The sequence below is a fragment of the Andrographis paniculata genome, unplaced genomic scaffold (assembly GCF_009805555.1).
Source record: "Andrographis paniculata isolate CXL003 unplaced genomic scaffold, ASM980555v1 Contig12END, whole genome shotgun sequence".
In the NCBI taxonomy this organism is placed as follows: domain Eukaryota; kingdom Viridiplantae; phylum Streptophyta; class Magnoliopsida; order Lamiales; family Acanthaceae; genus Andrographis; species Andrographis paniculata.
Window position 1 is genome coordinate 2,158,724 of NW_026137402.1, and position 17,674 is coordinate 2,176,397.

The 17,674-nt window shown below is 39.3% G+C and overlaps 3 protein-coding genes across 3 annotated transcripts; all 3 read right to left on the reverse strand.

The window, feature by feature from the left end:
* Positions 1–257: 257 nt before the first annotated feature.
* LOC127253276 (auxin-responsive protein SAUR21-like) lies at positions 258–827 on the reverse strand. The gene has a single exon (XM_051277768.1). The coding sequence runs from the start codon at positions 731–733 to the stop codon at positions 461–463; it is 273 nt and encodes a 90-aa protein (XP_051133725.1). The 5' UTR covers positions 734–827; the 3' UTR covers positions 258–460.
* Positions 828–14,762: 13,935 nt separating this feature from the next.
* On the reverse strand, positions 14,763–15,384 carry LOC127254616 (auxin-induced protein 15A-like). The gene has a single exon (XM_051279829.1). The coding sequence runs from the start codon at positions 15,291–15,293 to the stop codon at positions 15,021–15,023; it is 273 nt and encodes a 90-aa protein (XP_051135786.1). The 5' UTR covers positions 15,294–15,384; the 3' UTR covers positions 14,763–15,020.
* A 1,223-nt stretch (positions 15,385–16,607) lies between these two features.
* On the reverse strand, positions 16,608–17,235 carry LOC127253824 (auxin-induced protein 15A-like). The gene has a single exon (XM_051278600.1). It carries the CDS (start codon positions 17,148–17,150, stop codon positions 16,881–16,883), a length of 270 nt encoding a protein of 89 aa, XP_051134557.1. The 5' UTR covers positions 17,151–17,235; the 3' UTR covers positions 16,608–16,880.
* Between the last annotated feature and the right edge of the window lie 439 nt (positions 17,236–17,674).

Here is a 17,674-nt window from a genome sequence, read left to right on the forward strand (position 1 = left end):
TAAGGCCTTAAAATGACGTTTTTCTATTTTTCTCTAGTTTTTTTCTTTTTTCTTTTGAGTTCTATAGAATTTCCTAATATAAAAAGATTTAGTTGTTTCTCTTTGATTTCAGTTTTTATTTGCATTAATAAAATGAAGTATGATGTTGATCGTCAAATTTTATCTTCTTCGGCTATCTCAATTCGTGCAATCGAAAACATGTTTTCTGGCACAAGGTCAGTGAATATTAATTGTGTATAGAATTTGCAAAGGCTGCCTGGGTCAGGTAACGCTCTTACATGAAATTTTTCAACAGTTTTGTTTTTTGGTTGATTTCTGGTAAGGGATTACAATTCTTGTCCAGATGAAAAAAAATCCCGTGAAAGGATAAACTCCTGGAGAAAAAGAAAAACAAGAAAAGAAATAAGAGAGAATCTATCTATCTATCTATCTACCTACCTAACTATACAATGACTCTGGTTTATGCTGTCTTGCTCAAGTGGAATGTGAGATCGACAAATAAATCCTCGCTGCAGGGAATGGTTAGGCCTCCCATTGGATGATGAAATCCAAATTCCTCCTCGGATTGAGACAACAATTCTTGAAACATAGGATTCTTCAAATAGGACACCGGAACAACAAACCGCTTCTTTTCGCTGCTCTCCCCAACATAAACGGCTAAGTGCCCCTTTGGAACCTCGGCTGATCTTCTTTCGCTTGATAAAGACCGTCTCAGCTTCTGTACAATGGCCATTATTGGTTGCGTTGGGCAAGAAAATGAGACTTTTATGACGAGATGTTTTTGTAAGAATGAAAGGTTTTGTAAGAGTTGTTGATTTGAATCCACATTTTGTGTTGTATATATATAGGCAAGAAATCAGGAAGTGCCATGTACTAAATGCTCGATCAAGTGGCCAACATTTTGAGTATGATATGTGTTGCCTATGAAAAATATTGAGACATAAGCACATGGAAAAATAAATGCAGTTGTCTTTGTAAAATTTTTCAAGGATCAAAAGATATCACAATTTTTGTAGTAAAAAATATGGCCCCCTTAGGACATGTACCCATCAAGTGTCTCTACTCTACTGCAATAAATCAGACAGACCCATTGCCATCTCTCAACATCAAGTAATTATAATTTGAAAGCCATTCTTCCCAGCATTGGTCCACCATGTGATCGATCGATCCAAATAATGTAAATGATGTTGCATCAAATTCGCAGCTCATGTGATTGTGCTTCTTAACAGAGTCAAGATTGATCTGAGTTCTTGGTGAGGTCGTGGTTGTTTCTTCATGTATTGATTTGGTCTTTCACTATTCATTTCAAAAAAATAAAAAATAAAAAAAGTTTTACTTCAAATTACCAAATTAAATAATTATTTTTCAGTTAATATAATACCAAATAAATTATTTTTTAAAAAAAATAATATCAAATAACTATTTATATCACACCAAAGTCAGATTGGTTGAGAAAATTTGAGATCATCAGGTAGTGGACTGATGATCCCAGCAAATAAAAGAAGAGTCAGGTTCAACACAAATCCGGCCCAATGGAATCAAAGGACAATATAGTGAAACTTTATCCAAAAAAGGGGTTATGAAAAAGATGAATCATAATCGTAATGACATCCCACATGTTGAGAAGGTGGGTGGGATTAGTAGGGAACTTGCTAAATTTAAAGGTTATAAATTGGAGGATATAAGGGTGTATTTGTCTGGCGTTTGGATTTTGGATTGACATTTGAATAGTAAAAATTTTGAATGTGAATAGTTGTTCGATGTATATAAATAGGTGTTAATACGATGTTTTGAATATAAAATTAATTTTTAGTATAATATAAAAAATTAAAAAATAAGTATTTAATTTGATGTTTTTTTTTTAGGAAAAAAAATGAATAAACAGTAATGTTCGAGAAAATTCCCCAAACAAACACACCCTAAATATTTTGAAACTGAACAACAGGTCCTTTATTCAATTTCTTTTACTGTCTTTTCTTTTGTTTCCAATATTTTGTTTATGAAATTCAGCAATTTAATTTATAGTACAAATATATTTGATTTTTATATTTGATTTTTGCATTTTTTCTGTTACCCGTTCATTCAAGTTCCATCAAACCGTCGTTATATCCGACCAGCTCCCATATTGGGTATCATGATCATTCTTGAGAGATTTGTTAGCCTGTTATATTTTATTCGCGAGATAGCCCGGATACTTGCTTGAGGAGACCAGGGAACTCTATCCAAAGATTAATTCCGACAGGTCATTTCGATTAGGCCGTCGATAGTAATTTTTTTACGACAACAGATTTGGCATGCCTCGTGAGACTCTAACATCTTGCAATTTTGTATACAACTTCAGAAGAGTGACATCGCCGCCGCCTTTAAAGATGTTGAAGAAGAAGGAAACTATTGTCGATTCGTCAACTCAGCCCACGTCCAAAGTGGTTCCATACAACTGGCCGTCCGCAGCTGTTGTTCGGATCGGATCATCATCCTTTCTGCCAGCGAACTTCAATAACAGATTCATGAAGAGATGACATCTTTTCATGAATCCGCCCTTGAACTCTCTCAGTATATTAGCGACGTTTTGAAACAGACTATCCAAAATGAGTTTGTGTGCTTCGGGAAAAGGAAGCCCGGAAAGGAAAAGCGCCAATGGTTGGCCCCAAATAGCCAGAAATTGGGCTTCCTGTGAGTCTTACAGCCAGCGCTGTAACAGATTCAGCGTCCCATACATTTGAGTACGGTCATGTCATCTAGAAGACAGGAGAGCCCAAAATACCATCGGTGAAGGCCTCCTTATGGCCGCCTTCGACCGATGGATTCGGAATGACCTTCGGAACTATCCCTCTCAGCCCTACAATGGCATGTGAACTCTCTTTTTGTTGGAACAATGTCCAATGCTCTTTTTCTCACTCCAAGCCTTCAAGAAAATCCAACGGGCAGGCAAAGGACTTCCAGTACTTAGAGGGAATATGCGATGGTAGCTCCGGCACATCTGTTCGTCCCAATACCTATTAGAACAACATGGGGACCATCAATATCAGTTCCAATACCATCCCAGCATGCTGGGGGGCAGGGAACTGCTAAGCAAGACCAACCCCCTGCTGCTTTCGGGTTACAATAAGGATATGGATCCCCTATCCAAATGGTGATGCCAAACCCCGGAAGTGCACCACCGAAATAGGTACTAGCCTTCAAAGAATCCGGTGAAGGTGGACGAGTTTGTTTTCCACATTGAGTGTCTGCTCTTCAAGCCTTCTCGTAGCCAGAGCTAAACAATTCGTTGCTCGTTTAGACAGCTCTTGAATAATCTGGGGGAAGGAAAAAATTGCGCCACTACCGTATCCTATCACAAATCCTCCTGCGATCAAAGATGCAATTCATAAAATTTTTTATGGTGATCTATCTGACTACCGAAAAGGCCCCACTATCAAACGTTTTTTCTAGACTATATTCCCTTGGATCACCATTACCTCAGAATGTTGAGATCACTGAGTTTTCTTTTTTTCAAGGGAAGACTCCCGCTCTACAATTGGACATGTTTTCTGATTCATGTTTCATTATGAATGAGAGTTTGAGAATAATGGTTGGTATAAACTCCAGTTATTTTCATTGTCCTTGAATGGCCCGGCGTTTACCTATAATTCTTTGTTGCCTCAAAATTCCTTCCATACGTGGATAGACCTAATGACCGTTTTCCATGAATGTTTCTACAACCCCCCTTCCAGAGGTGACAGTATTAGATCTGACAAATCTGTGTCACAAAGCAAAGAATCGGTTGAGAAGTTCCTAGAACAATTCTGAAGGTCATAAAAGATGCTAGTTTTGTATACAAGAGAACCAAGTCGTGAACATGGAGATAGACAACATCAAACACCAATTTTGAGAGAAGTTGTCCCTTTTTATGAATATCACAAATTCCGATAGTTGACCTCCAAAGCCGTGAAGACCGAGCACCTCGTGAAGGCACTTAGGTAGCTGAAATTAGAAGATATGGAACGGAAATTATCATGTTTATGTTCAGAAAGAGGATACTGAAGCCGAGGACGAACCATATGAGACCTTCCTGCATGAGATCTTCTAGGGGAAAGCTTATATTTGCCCAGCTCTTAAGGAGCCCCGGAAAAAATGAGATGAATTGAAAATTTTGTACTCGTTTGACATCATTGAGATAGAACATATTTTTTAGTATCTGTTGAAGGATAACATACTCTGTCTCAAGGAATGACACAAAATTCTAACGGATGAGGAGTTGAATAGGAAGTCATACTCTAAATGATACATGATTTCTAAGCACAAAGTTGGAAATTGCATTGCTTTCAGGAACAGAGTGCAGAAGGCTATCAAGGAAGACCACCTCCGGCTGGACGAGAGGCTTGATATGATAGTTGATCAAGGAAGACTCTCCCCTACCAACGAGGTTGTGGAAGTCAGCTTTGAGAGGGATTAAGAGGTATGGTGGGTGATCTCAATAGATCAGGTGGGGATCACGCCCAATCGGATATGCCATTCCGAAAAAGCTCTAAGGGATAGAAGTTGGGTTGTGAACCAAAAAGAGCAAATTTCAAGGCCTTCCACTAGGTCCAAAAAAAGGAGAACGTCAATGCCGAGCTTTATAAATCTATCAAGAAGGTCAATCATGGAGGCAAAAGTCAGCTAATTAGGAAGCAGCAGATTCTAAAAGGCTGCAATTGGATCCGGAAGATTTGAGCCATCAGCTACGGACCCGGCGAGATGGAGGCCAAAACATGTTCTGCCAAAGGGTGAGTCTCCTTCTGATTGGCTGCCTCATGCAGCATCTGAAACTGCCCAGGTCCTGGAGAATAAGCTGATGATTGCGGCACTCGATTGCGATGAGGTATCGAAGGAAGTCTAGACATAGTATCGACTAATCGAGACCTTTAAAGTTTTTACATTACAAGGTCGACTTCAAGTCAATGTGATTGGATATTTGCTTCAAGAATTTAAGGCTCCTGAGGTCCAACCAACCTACTTTAAAAGGTATGTGATGGTCGAAGGGGACGGTCCATTGTACTGGGTGGAATAGAACGTCGACCTTTCGAACAATGGTCCCGAGCTGATAATAATTGAAAAATTGGCGGATGAAAGCACACGCCACTTGAAGCTCTTGTTCCTTATGATATATCTTGATGGGCGGACTGTGAGCAACGTCTTGGTCGACTTCCGTCAATGTGATGTCCTTGTCCATACTGAGGAAGATCAGAAAAAATCGGAACAACCTCATTTCAATGATACTATGAAAAAATGAATTTACGCAAAATTCTCATGCAACTACGAGCATGTTATTCATCCTTGAGAGGAAGCCAAAAAACTCAGCCATCCTCGGAAGGGATTGGATCAATACTACCCAGTGCATTCCTTCGACTTTATTTAAGAAAGTTATGTTTTGGAATGAAGATCATTTCGAGATGGTCGAGGGAAAGGTTGACCCATCCATGGAAGTTCACTCCGTGGAGGCCGTCTACTACTAGCCCGATGTCTACTCTTTGTCCATGATGTCAGAAGATGTCAGGGTTTAGAAGGAATGTAATCTGATCATAAAAGGTTTCGAGATCAAAATTGAGGCAGAAAAACGGCCCAAAAGCTCCTCAATTCATAACGAATGATGATCTGATCTTGCAGGACTTGGAATTGAGGACAGGCAAATTCGAATGTCTATTCACACAGGCCTGAACTCATGCCGCTTATCTTCGTGACAAAATGGAAGAGGTACCTTCCTAGCTACCTCTTTTGGATTAGGAAGAAGACGAGCTTTACTCTTTGATCCAATGAGCTACCTTACCATTTGAGGCGCAAGACCTGCTGAGGAGGTTAATTTGGGGGACAAAGATACTTCTTAAATGACACGGTTCGACGCACTGCTGAATACGGAGAAAATAGAGAAACTGGTTGATTTGATTTGGGAGTTCAAAGATTGTGTTGTGTGGGACTTCCACGAGAAGCCAGGTTTATCATTGAGCTTGGTGGAGCACCGCCTGCGTACAAAGGCACCTTATCGGCCCAATAAACAGCCTTTGAAGCTCTTTAATCTAGAATTATTGCCAAAGGTTAAAAAGAATGTCAAAAAGTTTCTCAAATATAACTTTATCTGAATATAGAGATATCTAGAGTGGATCTCCAACATCATAACCATAGTGAAGAAGAACGGGAAGATCCGAATCTGCATCAACTTTCAAAACCTCAATCTGGCAACCCCCAAGGACGAGTATATGATGTTGATCACCGATATGCTTATAGACTCTACAACCGGGGGTATGAGGTTCTTTCATTAATGGACGGATATTTCAGGTATAACCAAATATACTGGGCCAATGAGCATGCCCATAAGACGGCCATCCGTTGCCCCGGGGTGATCGACATCTTTGAGTAGATAGTCATAACCTTCAGTCTCAAGAATGCAAGAGCGGCCTACCAAATGGTGATGAACTTGATCACGACCTGATTGGCACCTGCATAGTGGTATATATAGATGATGTGGTGGTGAAGTCCCGAGATTTTGATCACAACTTGATCGACCTCTGGAAATTCTTTGTCCAAATGAGACAATATGACCTCAAAATGAACCCAATGAAATGTACTTTCGGCATCCAAGTTAGGAGTTTTCTTTGATTTCTAGCTCATTGGAGGGGGATCGAAGTTGACAAAAAGAAAACCAAGACCATCAAAGATCTGGGCCTCCATGCAACATCAAAGAGCTACAAAGTTCGATGGGGAATGTTAATTTCTAGTGGAGGTTCATGACTAACACCGGCCAAGGCCTTATCGATGTTGTTGCACGGGAGCAGAGACATTTTCGAATGGGAAGCGGCCCAATAGGAGACTTTGGATCAAATTAAGCAAAACCTATCATCGACTTCAATGTTTATGCTATCAGTGAGCGGAAGAAAGCTAAAGCTATATATTGCCACAACCAATGACATGATAGGATGTCTCCTTGCCCAGGATGACGATGAAAGTCATAAACGGACTATATATTACCTTAGTAAGACCGTAAATGACTCTAAAGCTCGTTATTCATGTATTGGAAAACTCTATTTGTTGTTATATTATGCATGTATGAAGTTATAGTACTATCTTACGCCCGTTGAAACCAAGGTTGTGTTCAAGGTCAATATTTTACGTTATCTATTAAATAGTCTAGTCCTCTAAGGCTGATACATCAAATGGTCAATAAAATTGACATCATTCGCGTTGGTCTACTAGTCTCTTCAAACCTTAAAAGGATAAGCCATCACAGATTTTCTGGCCTAACACCCCGTAATGGTTCAGGTTCCCCTACGGACTATGTAGGATTGGAACCTTAGCATGTCACCTTCGATAGGTTCAGCACTTCGGGTGCAGCTCGAGCAGGAATGGTGATTTTCATTCTGGAGGGAGAAGTATGGAGCTTCGCTTATCAACTCCTAAAGGGGTCATAAACAATCAAGTGGAATACAAGACTTTATTCTTAGCCAAGGCATGATGATCGAGTGTAGTTCTTCGATTGGAACCTGTCGGAGAGGGTTGTGACGTGACATGCAGGATATCCCCGAGCGTAATCTACACAATGAGATTTGGGGCTAGAAGTAGCCATAGTGGAGGATCGTTCATTCATTGGTAGTTCCGGCTCTGTGAGCACCTATGATACCTTCGTGGACTTCGGCCAAGTATTCCACATGATTACTTATAATGCTCCATGGGAGATGATGGATGAAGCACCACACTTTCCCCTCAGGCTGAAAATTACCACTCTTGCTCCAGCTGCACCTAAAATGTTGGACCCGTCGAAGGTGACATACTAAGGTTCCAGTCCCACATAGTCCGTAGCGGGGGCCTGAACTATCTCAGGGTGTTCGGCCAGAAAGTCCATGATGGCCTGAACTATCTCAGGGTGTTCGGCCAGAAAATCCATGATGGCCTGCCCTTTTACAGCTTAATATGCTAGTAGACCAACAAGAACAATGCCAATTTTAACACCCATTCAACTAAACGGCCTTGGAGGACCGGCCTATTTAGTTGATAGCGTAGAATATCGACATTGCACACAACCTTGGTTTCAACGAGAGTAACATAGTACTCTTAATACCTGAATAACGAGTCTCAACATCATTTAGGGTTCTACTATGGTAATATATATCCCATTCCTAACTTTTATCATCATCCTAAGGATTGAGGCAGCCTATTGTGTCATCGATTGCGAAAATATATAACTTTAGCTCCCTTTTGCTTATCGGCGGCGTCAATACAAAAGCATTTACAAGGTCTGCTTAATCTGATCCAAAGCCTCATTTTGAGCCTCTCCCCACTCAAACATGAATCTGCACCCATGCAACAATATTGAAAAAGGCCTTCATCTTTCCAGTGGGCATTAGAGATGAACCTCTGCAGAAAATTGACCTTCCCTATCATATATTTTAGGTCCTTGATGTTGCGTGGAGACCTGAGATCTTGGATGGTCTTGATCTTATTCTTTTGAACCTCGACCCTTCTTTAATACACTTGGAAGCAAAGGAAATTCTCGGCTTGGATGTTGAAAGTGCACTTTGTTGGGTTCATTTTGAGGTCAAGTTGCCTTATCTGGGCAAAGGCCTTCAGAAGGTCGATTAAGTGGCGATCATAAACTTGGGATTTCATTACCATATCATATATATATACCTCCATAGAGATGCCAATTAGGTTGTAAAAAATCGCGTTCATCGCCCTTTGGCAAGTCGCTTTAGCATTCTTGAGATCGAAGAGCATGACTATCTACTTAAAGATGCCGATTGCCTCGGCACAACAGAAGTCCATCTCATGGGCATCCTCCTCAGCCAGGTATATCTGGTTATACCCAAAATATCCTTTCATAAATGAAAGAACCTCATACTCAGTTGTAAAGTCTATGAGCATGTCGACAATGGACATCAAATACTCATCTTTCGGGGTTGGCAATGTGAGATTCCGATAGTCGATGCAAATTTGGATATTCCTGTTCTTCTTCACTACGTGTACGATATTGGAGATCTATTTTGGATATCTGCACATTTGAATAAAGTTGGCTTGGAGAATCTTTTCGACCTCCTCTTTAACCTTTGGCAATAATTATGGATTAAAGCGCCTCGGGGGCTGTTTGTGGAGCTAATACAATGCCTTCATAGGCAAGCGGTGATCCACCAAGCTCCTTGATAGCCCTGCCATCTCGTTGTAGTCTCATGCAAAATAATCTTTGAACTTCCAAAACAAGGTGACCATTTCTTCTTTTTCTTCGTATTCAACACGGCGTTGATCCGTATCATCCGATGAACATCTTCATTCACCAAATTGACCTCCTCCATCGAGTTTTGCGCATGGTGGAGTAACTCATCAGATTGGGAAGTAAATTTTGTCTTTGCCTAGATCTAAAAGAAGTGGTTAGGAAAGTACCCTTGTCTGCTCGTCAAAAAGGTAAGATGGCATGAGTTCACGTTTATGTGAATAGACACCCGGATCTGCCTACCCTCGCTTCCAAGTCCTGCATGATCAGATCATCATTCATTATGAATTGTGGAATTGTTGGACTGTATTTCGGCCTTGGTTTTGATCTCAAAACCTTTCATGGTCAGATTACATTCCTTCTGAATCCCGACATCTTCCAACATCAAGGACAAAGGGTAGACATCGGTGAGTAGTAGATGGATTCGGAAGAGTGAACTTCCCTGGTTGGGTCAGTATCTGCCTCGACCATTTTGACATGAACTTTGTTCCAAAACATAACCTTATAGTGTTGCGTCGAAGGGATGCACCGGGTAGTATTGGATCCAGTCCTTCTAGAAAATGGTCGAGTATGTCAGCTTCCCTTCAATGACAAAGAATGCAATCAGGCGGTCCTGATTCCGACCATCCCGTTGGCCACTAACACGCTAGCAACTATATGGACATTTTCCATAAAGTCAGTTGGCCATATTTTTGTCGAGATAAGGTCATTCCCATTTTCCTAATATTACTCAAAATAGACAAGATCATCATATTGATGAAAGATCTCCCTTCGACCAAGACCTTACTCATTTACTGCTCGAAAAGATATATCATAAGGAACAAGGGCTCCCCCTTCGACCAATGACCATTGTTTGGAAGGTCGACGTCCTATTCCGCTCAACATAACAGAGCGGCCTCTTCAACCATCACATCCCGTTGAAGGTAGATTGGTTGGACCTGAAGAACCTCAAATTCCCGAGGCAAAAATCCAACCACATTAACCTTGAAACCACCCTCATAATGTAAAGCTCGTTAAAGGTCTCAATGAGTCACTAAAATGTCCAAATTTTCTTTTGATACCTCATCGCAATCCAGCGCACCAATCATTGGCTCATCCTCTAGGACCGGGTAATTTTGAATGTTTCCTAAGGTTGCTGATCACAATGAACTCATCATTTGGTAGAACACGCTTCGGCTCTATTCTAGCCGCCCTACCTGACCTTCCTGATAGAGTTGTAAATCTCGGCATTGACGTTGCATTATCATTTTTCAGAACCTAGTGGAAGGCCTTGACCTTTGCTCCTTCTGGTTCATGGCCCAATTTTCGTCTTCCAGAGCCTTCTTGAGATGATGTGTCAGGTGTGGTGTGATCACCACCTGATCTACTGAATTCATTCACCAGATCTCTCCATCATTCTCAAAGCTTACTTCTGCGACCGTATTTGTAGAGGAGAGTCTATCCCATACCGAGCTCCTTTTCGGGAGTTTAATTGACCTCCCAAGCATTCCAAACATTGGCTTTCGATGTTCCGTCTTCCTATTGTCTTTACAGGATCCTAATACCGACTTCCCAAACCTTGCTGGGCATACTCTAATGGTGTTTATCGGCGCAGAGAATGGTTCAGTTATCAACCTTTATCTCAGCTAGGCCAGCCGGAGGTGACCTTCCTTGATGACCTTCTACACCACATTCCTCAGTGCAATGCAATGTCTAACTTGGTGTACATAAATCCCTTGCCATTTGTAGTATGACTTTCCTTTAAGCTCATCAGCCATCATAATTTTGTGCCCTTTCTTGAGACAGAGCTAGTTGTTCTTCAGCAGATACTTAAAAATTTGTTATGTATTAGCAATATCAAAATAGTATGACACCTTCGGGTTTGTCTTATTTTGCTGGGACGACTTAAGGGTCAGACAAGTATAAGTCTTCCCTTGGGATATCTCAGTCTAGAAGGTCTCATTTGGTTCGTCCTTAACATTGGAAGTATCTTCTTGAGCATAAACCTGATGGTTTTTGCTCCAGAACTTTTTATTGGGATGTTTGAGCGTCCTTCACGGCTTTGGATGTCAACTTTCGAAAATTTTGGTATTCTTGGAGGGTCAAATTGTCACGAATCTAGTATGGCATGTTGTCTATGTGAAGGTTCACCACCTAGTTGTGAGGTATAAGAACCTGACATATACTTTATGACCTTCGGTATTGTTCCAAGAACTTCTCAACAGATTCCTCACTTTATTGATGTAGATTTGTCGGATGTGGTACTGTCACCTATGGAAGGAAGTTGTAAAAACATTCATGGAAAACCTTCTCCAAGTCTACCCACATGTGGAAGGAATTTGGGGCAGCGAAGCATACTAGGTGAAAGCTGAGCCAGTCAAGGACAATGAGAATACTTAAAGTGTATACCAATCATTATTCCAAAACTCTCATCCACACTAAGCCATGAATCAGATAACATACTCAATCAAAGAGCTGGAGTATTTCCTTGAAAACAATAAAAGCTCTGGGATCTGATCATTCCGAGGTAATGGGTGATCCAAAGCAATGTAGTCCGGGAAAGACCTTTGATAGTGGGGCCTTGCTGGTAGTCGGATAAGATCGGATGTAAGACTTTTGATAGTGGGACCTTTGATAGTAAGACCATCTCGGATGTGTTCTGAAAATGGGGATTCAATTTCTCCTGCTTCTTCTAGTCTTTCCTTGGTGATTTCAAGCTCATCTTCGAGTGGGACTTGAACAGACTGGTTTGGGAGGTTCTAATCTCATGCATGATGCTCTTCATCAAACTCCACGTCTCTTGACATCACCACCTTTCGAGTCACCAGATTGTACAACTTGTATCCACTGCAATTTTCGTCATATCCCAAGAAGATACTTTTTGGCTTTTGTCTTCAAGCTTCGTTCTTTTCTCCTCTTGCACTTTAGCATACGCAATGCTTCCGAAAATTCGTAGATGATCAATTTTTGGCTTGCGCAAACTCCAAGCTTCTTTGGGAGTGATATCACCAATTCTTTTAGTCGGGAATATGTTTAATAGATAAACAAAACAGGCCACAGCATCACCCCAAAATTCTTTCAGAACATTTTTTTCTTTAAGCATACATCAAACCACGTTAAGAATTGTTTGATTTTTTCTCTCCGAAACACCGTTTTGTTGTGGTGTTTGTGGCATAGTAAATTGGTGTGAGATCCCATTCTCTTTACAAAACATATCAAACTCCCGCGATGTGTATTCATCCCCTCGATCGGTTCGCAAGCATTTTATTTGACATCCACTTTGTTTTTCAACAAGCCCTTTAAATTCCTTGATTTTTTCAAAAACTTCTTTTTTCTCCTTCATTATGTAAACCCATGTTTTCCCACTATAATCATCCGTGAAGGTTAAGAAGTACCTGTTACCACCAACAGAATGAGGATAAATTGGTCCGCACACATCGGAGTGCACTAGTTCAAGTCAGGTGGACGCCCTCTTTGATTTGTACTTCGGAAATGACTTCCTTTGTTATTTTCCCATGACACACACCTCACATACCTTGCTAGGATACTTCATCTCTGGTAACCCAATCACCATATTATTTTTCTCAAGAATCTTTAACACCTCAAAATTCAAGTGCCCGTAGCGAAGATGCCAAAGTGTTGGGTTGTGAATGCTGGTTGCTTTGAGAGAGCTCACTTCATTGATGCTCAACTTTAATGGGAACATCCTGTTCTTTGTCATCTTTACATTGGTAATAAGACGATTATTCTTATCACGAATGCTTAGAGCCAAATCCTCAATTTTCACAACATATTCTTTCCCCAGCAATTTCCCAACGCTCAAAAGATTGCTCTTTATATCCAGAACATAATAAACATCATAAATGCTTACTTGTCTTCCATTGTGAAGCTGAAAATTTATGTCTCCTTTTCCCTTGATTGACTTTTGTGAGAGATCGCCAAACGTAATGTTTCCGAGTCTTCTTTCATCAAGCTTGGCGAAAAACTCCTTTCTTCCACACATGTGATTTGAGACACCAATATACAAGAACCACATAAAATCATTTGTTGCATCCCGTTCATTGCTCGCCATTAACCACAATTAACGGCTATATAATTGTACTTCGAATTCAAGGATCTCAAGATCTTTTCAATCACTCGAACATTGCTTAACTCCTCACCATTGTCTCATCTCTTGGACGATAGATACAACTCGAGAAAAATAACCAGAGATAGACTCCGAGTTATTCTGGCGCAGTGATTCAAATTGTGCTCTCAAGGCTTGAAGTCGGATCCTCTGTACTTTTTCAACTCCATCGTGGGCTTTCCTTAATATCTCCCATGCTTCATTCGCTATTTTTGCTGTAGCAATTAACTCGAAGGTGGATTCGTCAACTCCTTGATATATTGTGAACAAGGCCTTGTTTTCCTTTTTCTTCATCTCCTTCTGTTTCTCCGCAGTAATCTCCGCCGATGTCGATGCTGCTGTGTGGTCATTTTCCACAAGGTCCAAAATGTCAAGTTAACCTAGCAATGCCTTCATTTGGATACTCCACATACGGTAGTTGTTCTTGATTAAGTTGGGTACCTGCGGTTGAAGGAATTGGTAGAAGCCATTGTTGTTGTAGCTCTGATACCAATATTGTTGGATTAATAAAGTAGCAGCAGAGGTGTAACTATGTAAAATGGATAAAGAAATTTTGTTAGTACCACCACACTGATTATTCATACGTACATCCATTTAAATAGATAATCAATATACATTCAAAATAATAGTTAATTGATTCATTGATTCATAGGTTAAGGTGTCTTTTGAACTCTCCAAAGTGACTTTAGAATTCCTCTTAATTAACTCCATTGCACAAGTTTAATTACATGCCATCATTGTTTCTGTAATTTTCTTACAGTACGTTTGTGTTTTCTAGTGAAAGGAGTCGACATATCATACACATATCATCTAATGGCTTTATTTTCTTGCTCTAGAATCTCTATAAATTATTACAAGACACAATCATGTGAATATCATGTGCTTGTGTTTCTGTTAACTAATAGAACAGCCCGATTTAAGTTCAATGATGCGATGTCTGTTAAGAAATATAACCTCCAAGTAGTGATGGATTCGAAACTTTTTTCTATATGATTTCTTGCATCTGAGACATTTACAGCACTACTGTAATAAATCATGAGGACTTGTTGCCATGTCTCATCCTAAATCATGTTTGAGATTACTTAACAGCATCAAAACGGTTTAGATTGAGCACTAGATCAGGTGGATACATATACTCATAAATATAGTTGATATTTGCTGAGCAGTCAAACCACACGAGCACATGATAATCACATGGTTATGTCTTCTGACACGACCAACAATTTTTGGGAAAAGCTTCGTAAACTCAATCAATCTTTCACAGGCTACAAGGAAGAAGAAGAGCTGATGTGTATATTATTTTTCTCTAAATTCAAAAGACAAGGAATATTAAAATTGACTACATCAAATGAACCCAAATAGGAAAATAATAATAACTTTTTATTTAGATACTTTATTTAGATAATTACTTAGTATATTTATAATATTAATATCATAAACTGTTTAAAATATTTGAAGCATATTATTCACTAACAATGAGTGAGATCTTATGCATAGAATTTACAAAACCTGCCTGAATCAGGTAACGCTCTTACATCATGAAATTGTTCAACAGCTAAGTTTTTTCATTGATTTCTTGTAAGGGATTACAATTCTTATCCAGGAGAAAAAAAATCCTCTGTGAAAGGATAAATTCCTGAAAAATAAAAAAAATATCTACTTTTATCTGTCTATCTAACTATACACTGATTCTGTACTTTACGCTGCCTTGCGCAGGTGGAATGTGAGATCGATGAATAAGTCCTCGCTGCAGAGAATTGTTATGCCTCCCATTGGATGATGGAACCCAAATTCCTCCTCGGCTTGAGACAGCAACTCTTGAAACATAGGATTCTTCAAATAAGACACCGGAACAACAAATCTCTTCTTTTCGCTGGTCTCCCCAACGTAAACGGCTAAGTGCCCCTTTGGAACCTCGGCTGATCTTCTTTCGCTTGATAAAGACCGTCTCAGCTTTTGTAAGATAGCCATTGTTGGTTGTAGTGGGCAAGAAAATGAGACTTTTACAAAGATGTGTTTTTGTAAGAATGAAAGGTTTTGTAAGAGTTGTTGATTTTAATCCACATTTTGTGTTGTATATATATAGGCGAGAAATCAAGAAGTGCCATGTACTAAATGCATGACCAAGTGGCCAACATTTTGAGTAGGATATGTGTTGCCTATGAAAAATATTAAGACATAAGCACATGGGATGGAAAAATAAATGCCATTGTCTTCGTATAATCATAAGGATCAAAAGATACCACAATTTTTGTAGTTGAAAATATGGTCCCCTTAGGACATGCATCCATCCAGTGTCCCTATAGTAAAATAAATCAGACAGACACATCGCAACTACTAATTGGATTGGATCAGAGTCCCCTTAATAATTTGAATGCCAGCCTTCCCTCCAAACCTGCAAACATCGGTCCACCATGTGATGAACTGAATGAAAAAGCTATTGCATCAAAGAGGGCCACATTGTTTCTGTTGCGAAAGAACTTGACAGCTCATGTGATTGTGCTTCTTAACAGATATGAAAATGTTCGATACAAATGAGTTTCTGGTGAGGTCATCCTGCTGTCTGAATACTAAGTTATATTTAGAAGTTATTTTGCTGTAAATGAACATGAATATTTTTTTACAGACATCTGTAAAGCACATAAGCTCCGATTTGGCGAATAGTGAAATTATAGCGAGCACTAAAAATGAAGCCGGAACAAGGAAATCCCTCATTTCCACCTTCTCCAATATGAACTGCAAAACTATGCTTATGACTAAGGTTTTCGGACACCAAAGGAACACAGTTTGTGATTATTTTTTTGGGGTATGTGTCTGAAAACAGACATCTAACATTATATTTCTACCTTTGATTAGAAGATCACAGTATTTGGTGCTATTATAAATTTATAAAGATAATGCTGATTGCATGGATTGAGATAGTTGCACCAAATGAATTGAATAAAGTGAATGTGAAGAGAGAAATAAAATATTTTTAGGTTCACAAACCTTAAACCTAAAAAAGTAATAATAAAAAAAATCCAAAATAGAAAAATTTCGCAAAATCTGAACTAAAAGCCTAAAAAATAGAAATATGCCATTGTAATTAATGTCCTAGGTGACCTCAAATGGCTGAAAAATATTGAACATAATCGCAATAGAATTTCATCCACTTCTGAGGAAAAACAGGAAAAGACAAAAAGTCAAGCAAATTGCATCAGAATAGGTTAGAAATATTTTTTGGTAATTACAAAGTTGAAATATATACTTTAATGTCTTGTTAAAATTCTTTACAACATATTAGTATTAGAAACTAATATTCTGAGAGGAACATTTGAATAATCAAACAATGGTTTATGGAAAAGGAATTGAATAAATTAAATTGCCCAAATCACATTGGACAACGAGTGTTTTTCCTTTGTAATATATTTCTCCTAACTACAATTCCTTACAAGTGTTTCTGTTCCAGGCAAAAAATCCTTAAGTGTAAGAAAGGATGGAAGCCAGGACAAATTAAGAACTAAATCCACCCAACTATGTTTAAGTGTGTGTGTGTCTATAGTATCCATGTATACATTATTATGCTATGCTCATTTGAGACATGAGATCGATGAATATATCGGCGCTGCACGGAATAGTGAGACCACCCATTGGATGATGGAACCCGAATTCCTCTTCAGCTTGAAACAACAATTCTTGGAAGGAAGGATGGTTCAAGTACGACACCGGAATAACAAACCGCTTCTTTTCATTCTTGCCCGTATAAACAGCCAAGTGTCCCTTTGGAACTTCAGCTGCTGATCTTCTTTCACCGGATAAGGATCGTCGCAGCATCTTTCGGATGGCCATTGTCCGTAAATCTGTGGCAAGTTGTAAGAATATGTGAGAGGGAGGTAGATGAAAGCTTTTGTGACTTTGATGACTGAAATCCAACCAGGGGTGGGTGTGTATATATAGAGCCAGCTAACAAATGCCTTACCCTTACATAATCGAATGAGTGTAATAACACAAGCACATGATGGATCACATGGATTTGTCTGTCTGTTATTTTATCATCTTCAGGAATTTCAAATCAGATCAGATTAGGGCAGCTCAATATTACAATGTTCCCTACCAACTCAGACAGCATTGTCCCAAATGTCTCAGACGCAAGAAGTAATTCAGCAAAATTTTATAGCCATTGATCTTTCGTAAATTATAACGTATTAAAATACGAATGTAAGATTTTTTCTGGTATGGAGATATTGTCCAAAAAATATCAGATTATATTACACTAGGTAGTTTACCTTCTTCAGATTTTGCTCTTCATGAATAAGGTATACTAAAGCATTAGAAATTACATTTTCGGAGGACCTATTGTTGATTGTAGTTGT

Coding starts and splice junctions, on each gene's coding strand:
- LOC127254616 (XM_051279829.1), bottom strand. CDS start 15,293: ATGGCTATCTTACAAAAGCTGAGACGGTCTTTATCAAGCGAAAGAAGA.
- LOC127253824 (XM_051278600.1), bottom strand. CDS start 17,150: ATGGCCATCCGAAAGATGCTGCGACGATCCTTATCCGGTGAAAGAAGA.
- LOC127253276 (XM_051277768.1), bottom strand. CDS start 733: ATGGCCATTGTACAGAAGCTGAGACGGTCTTTATCAAGCGAAAGAAGA.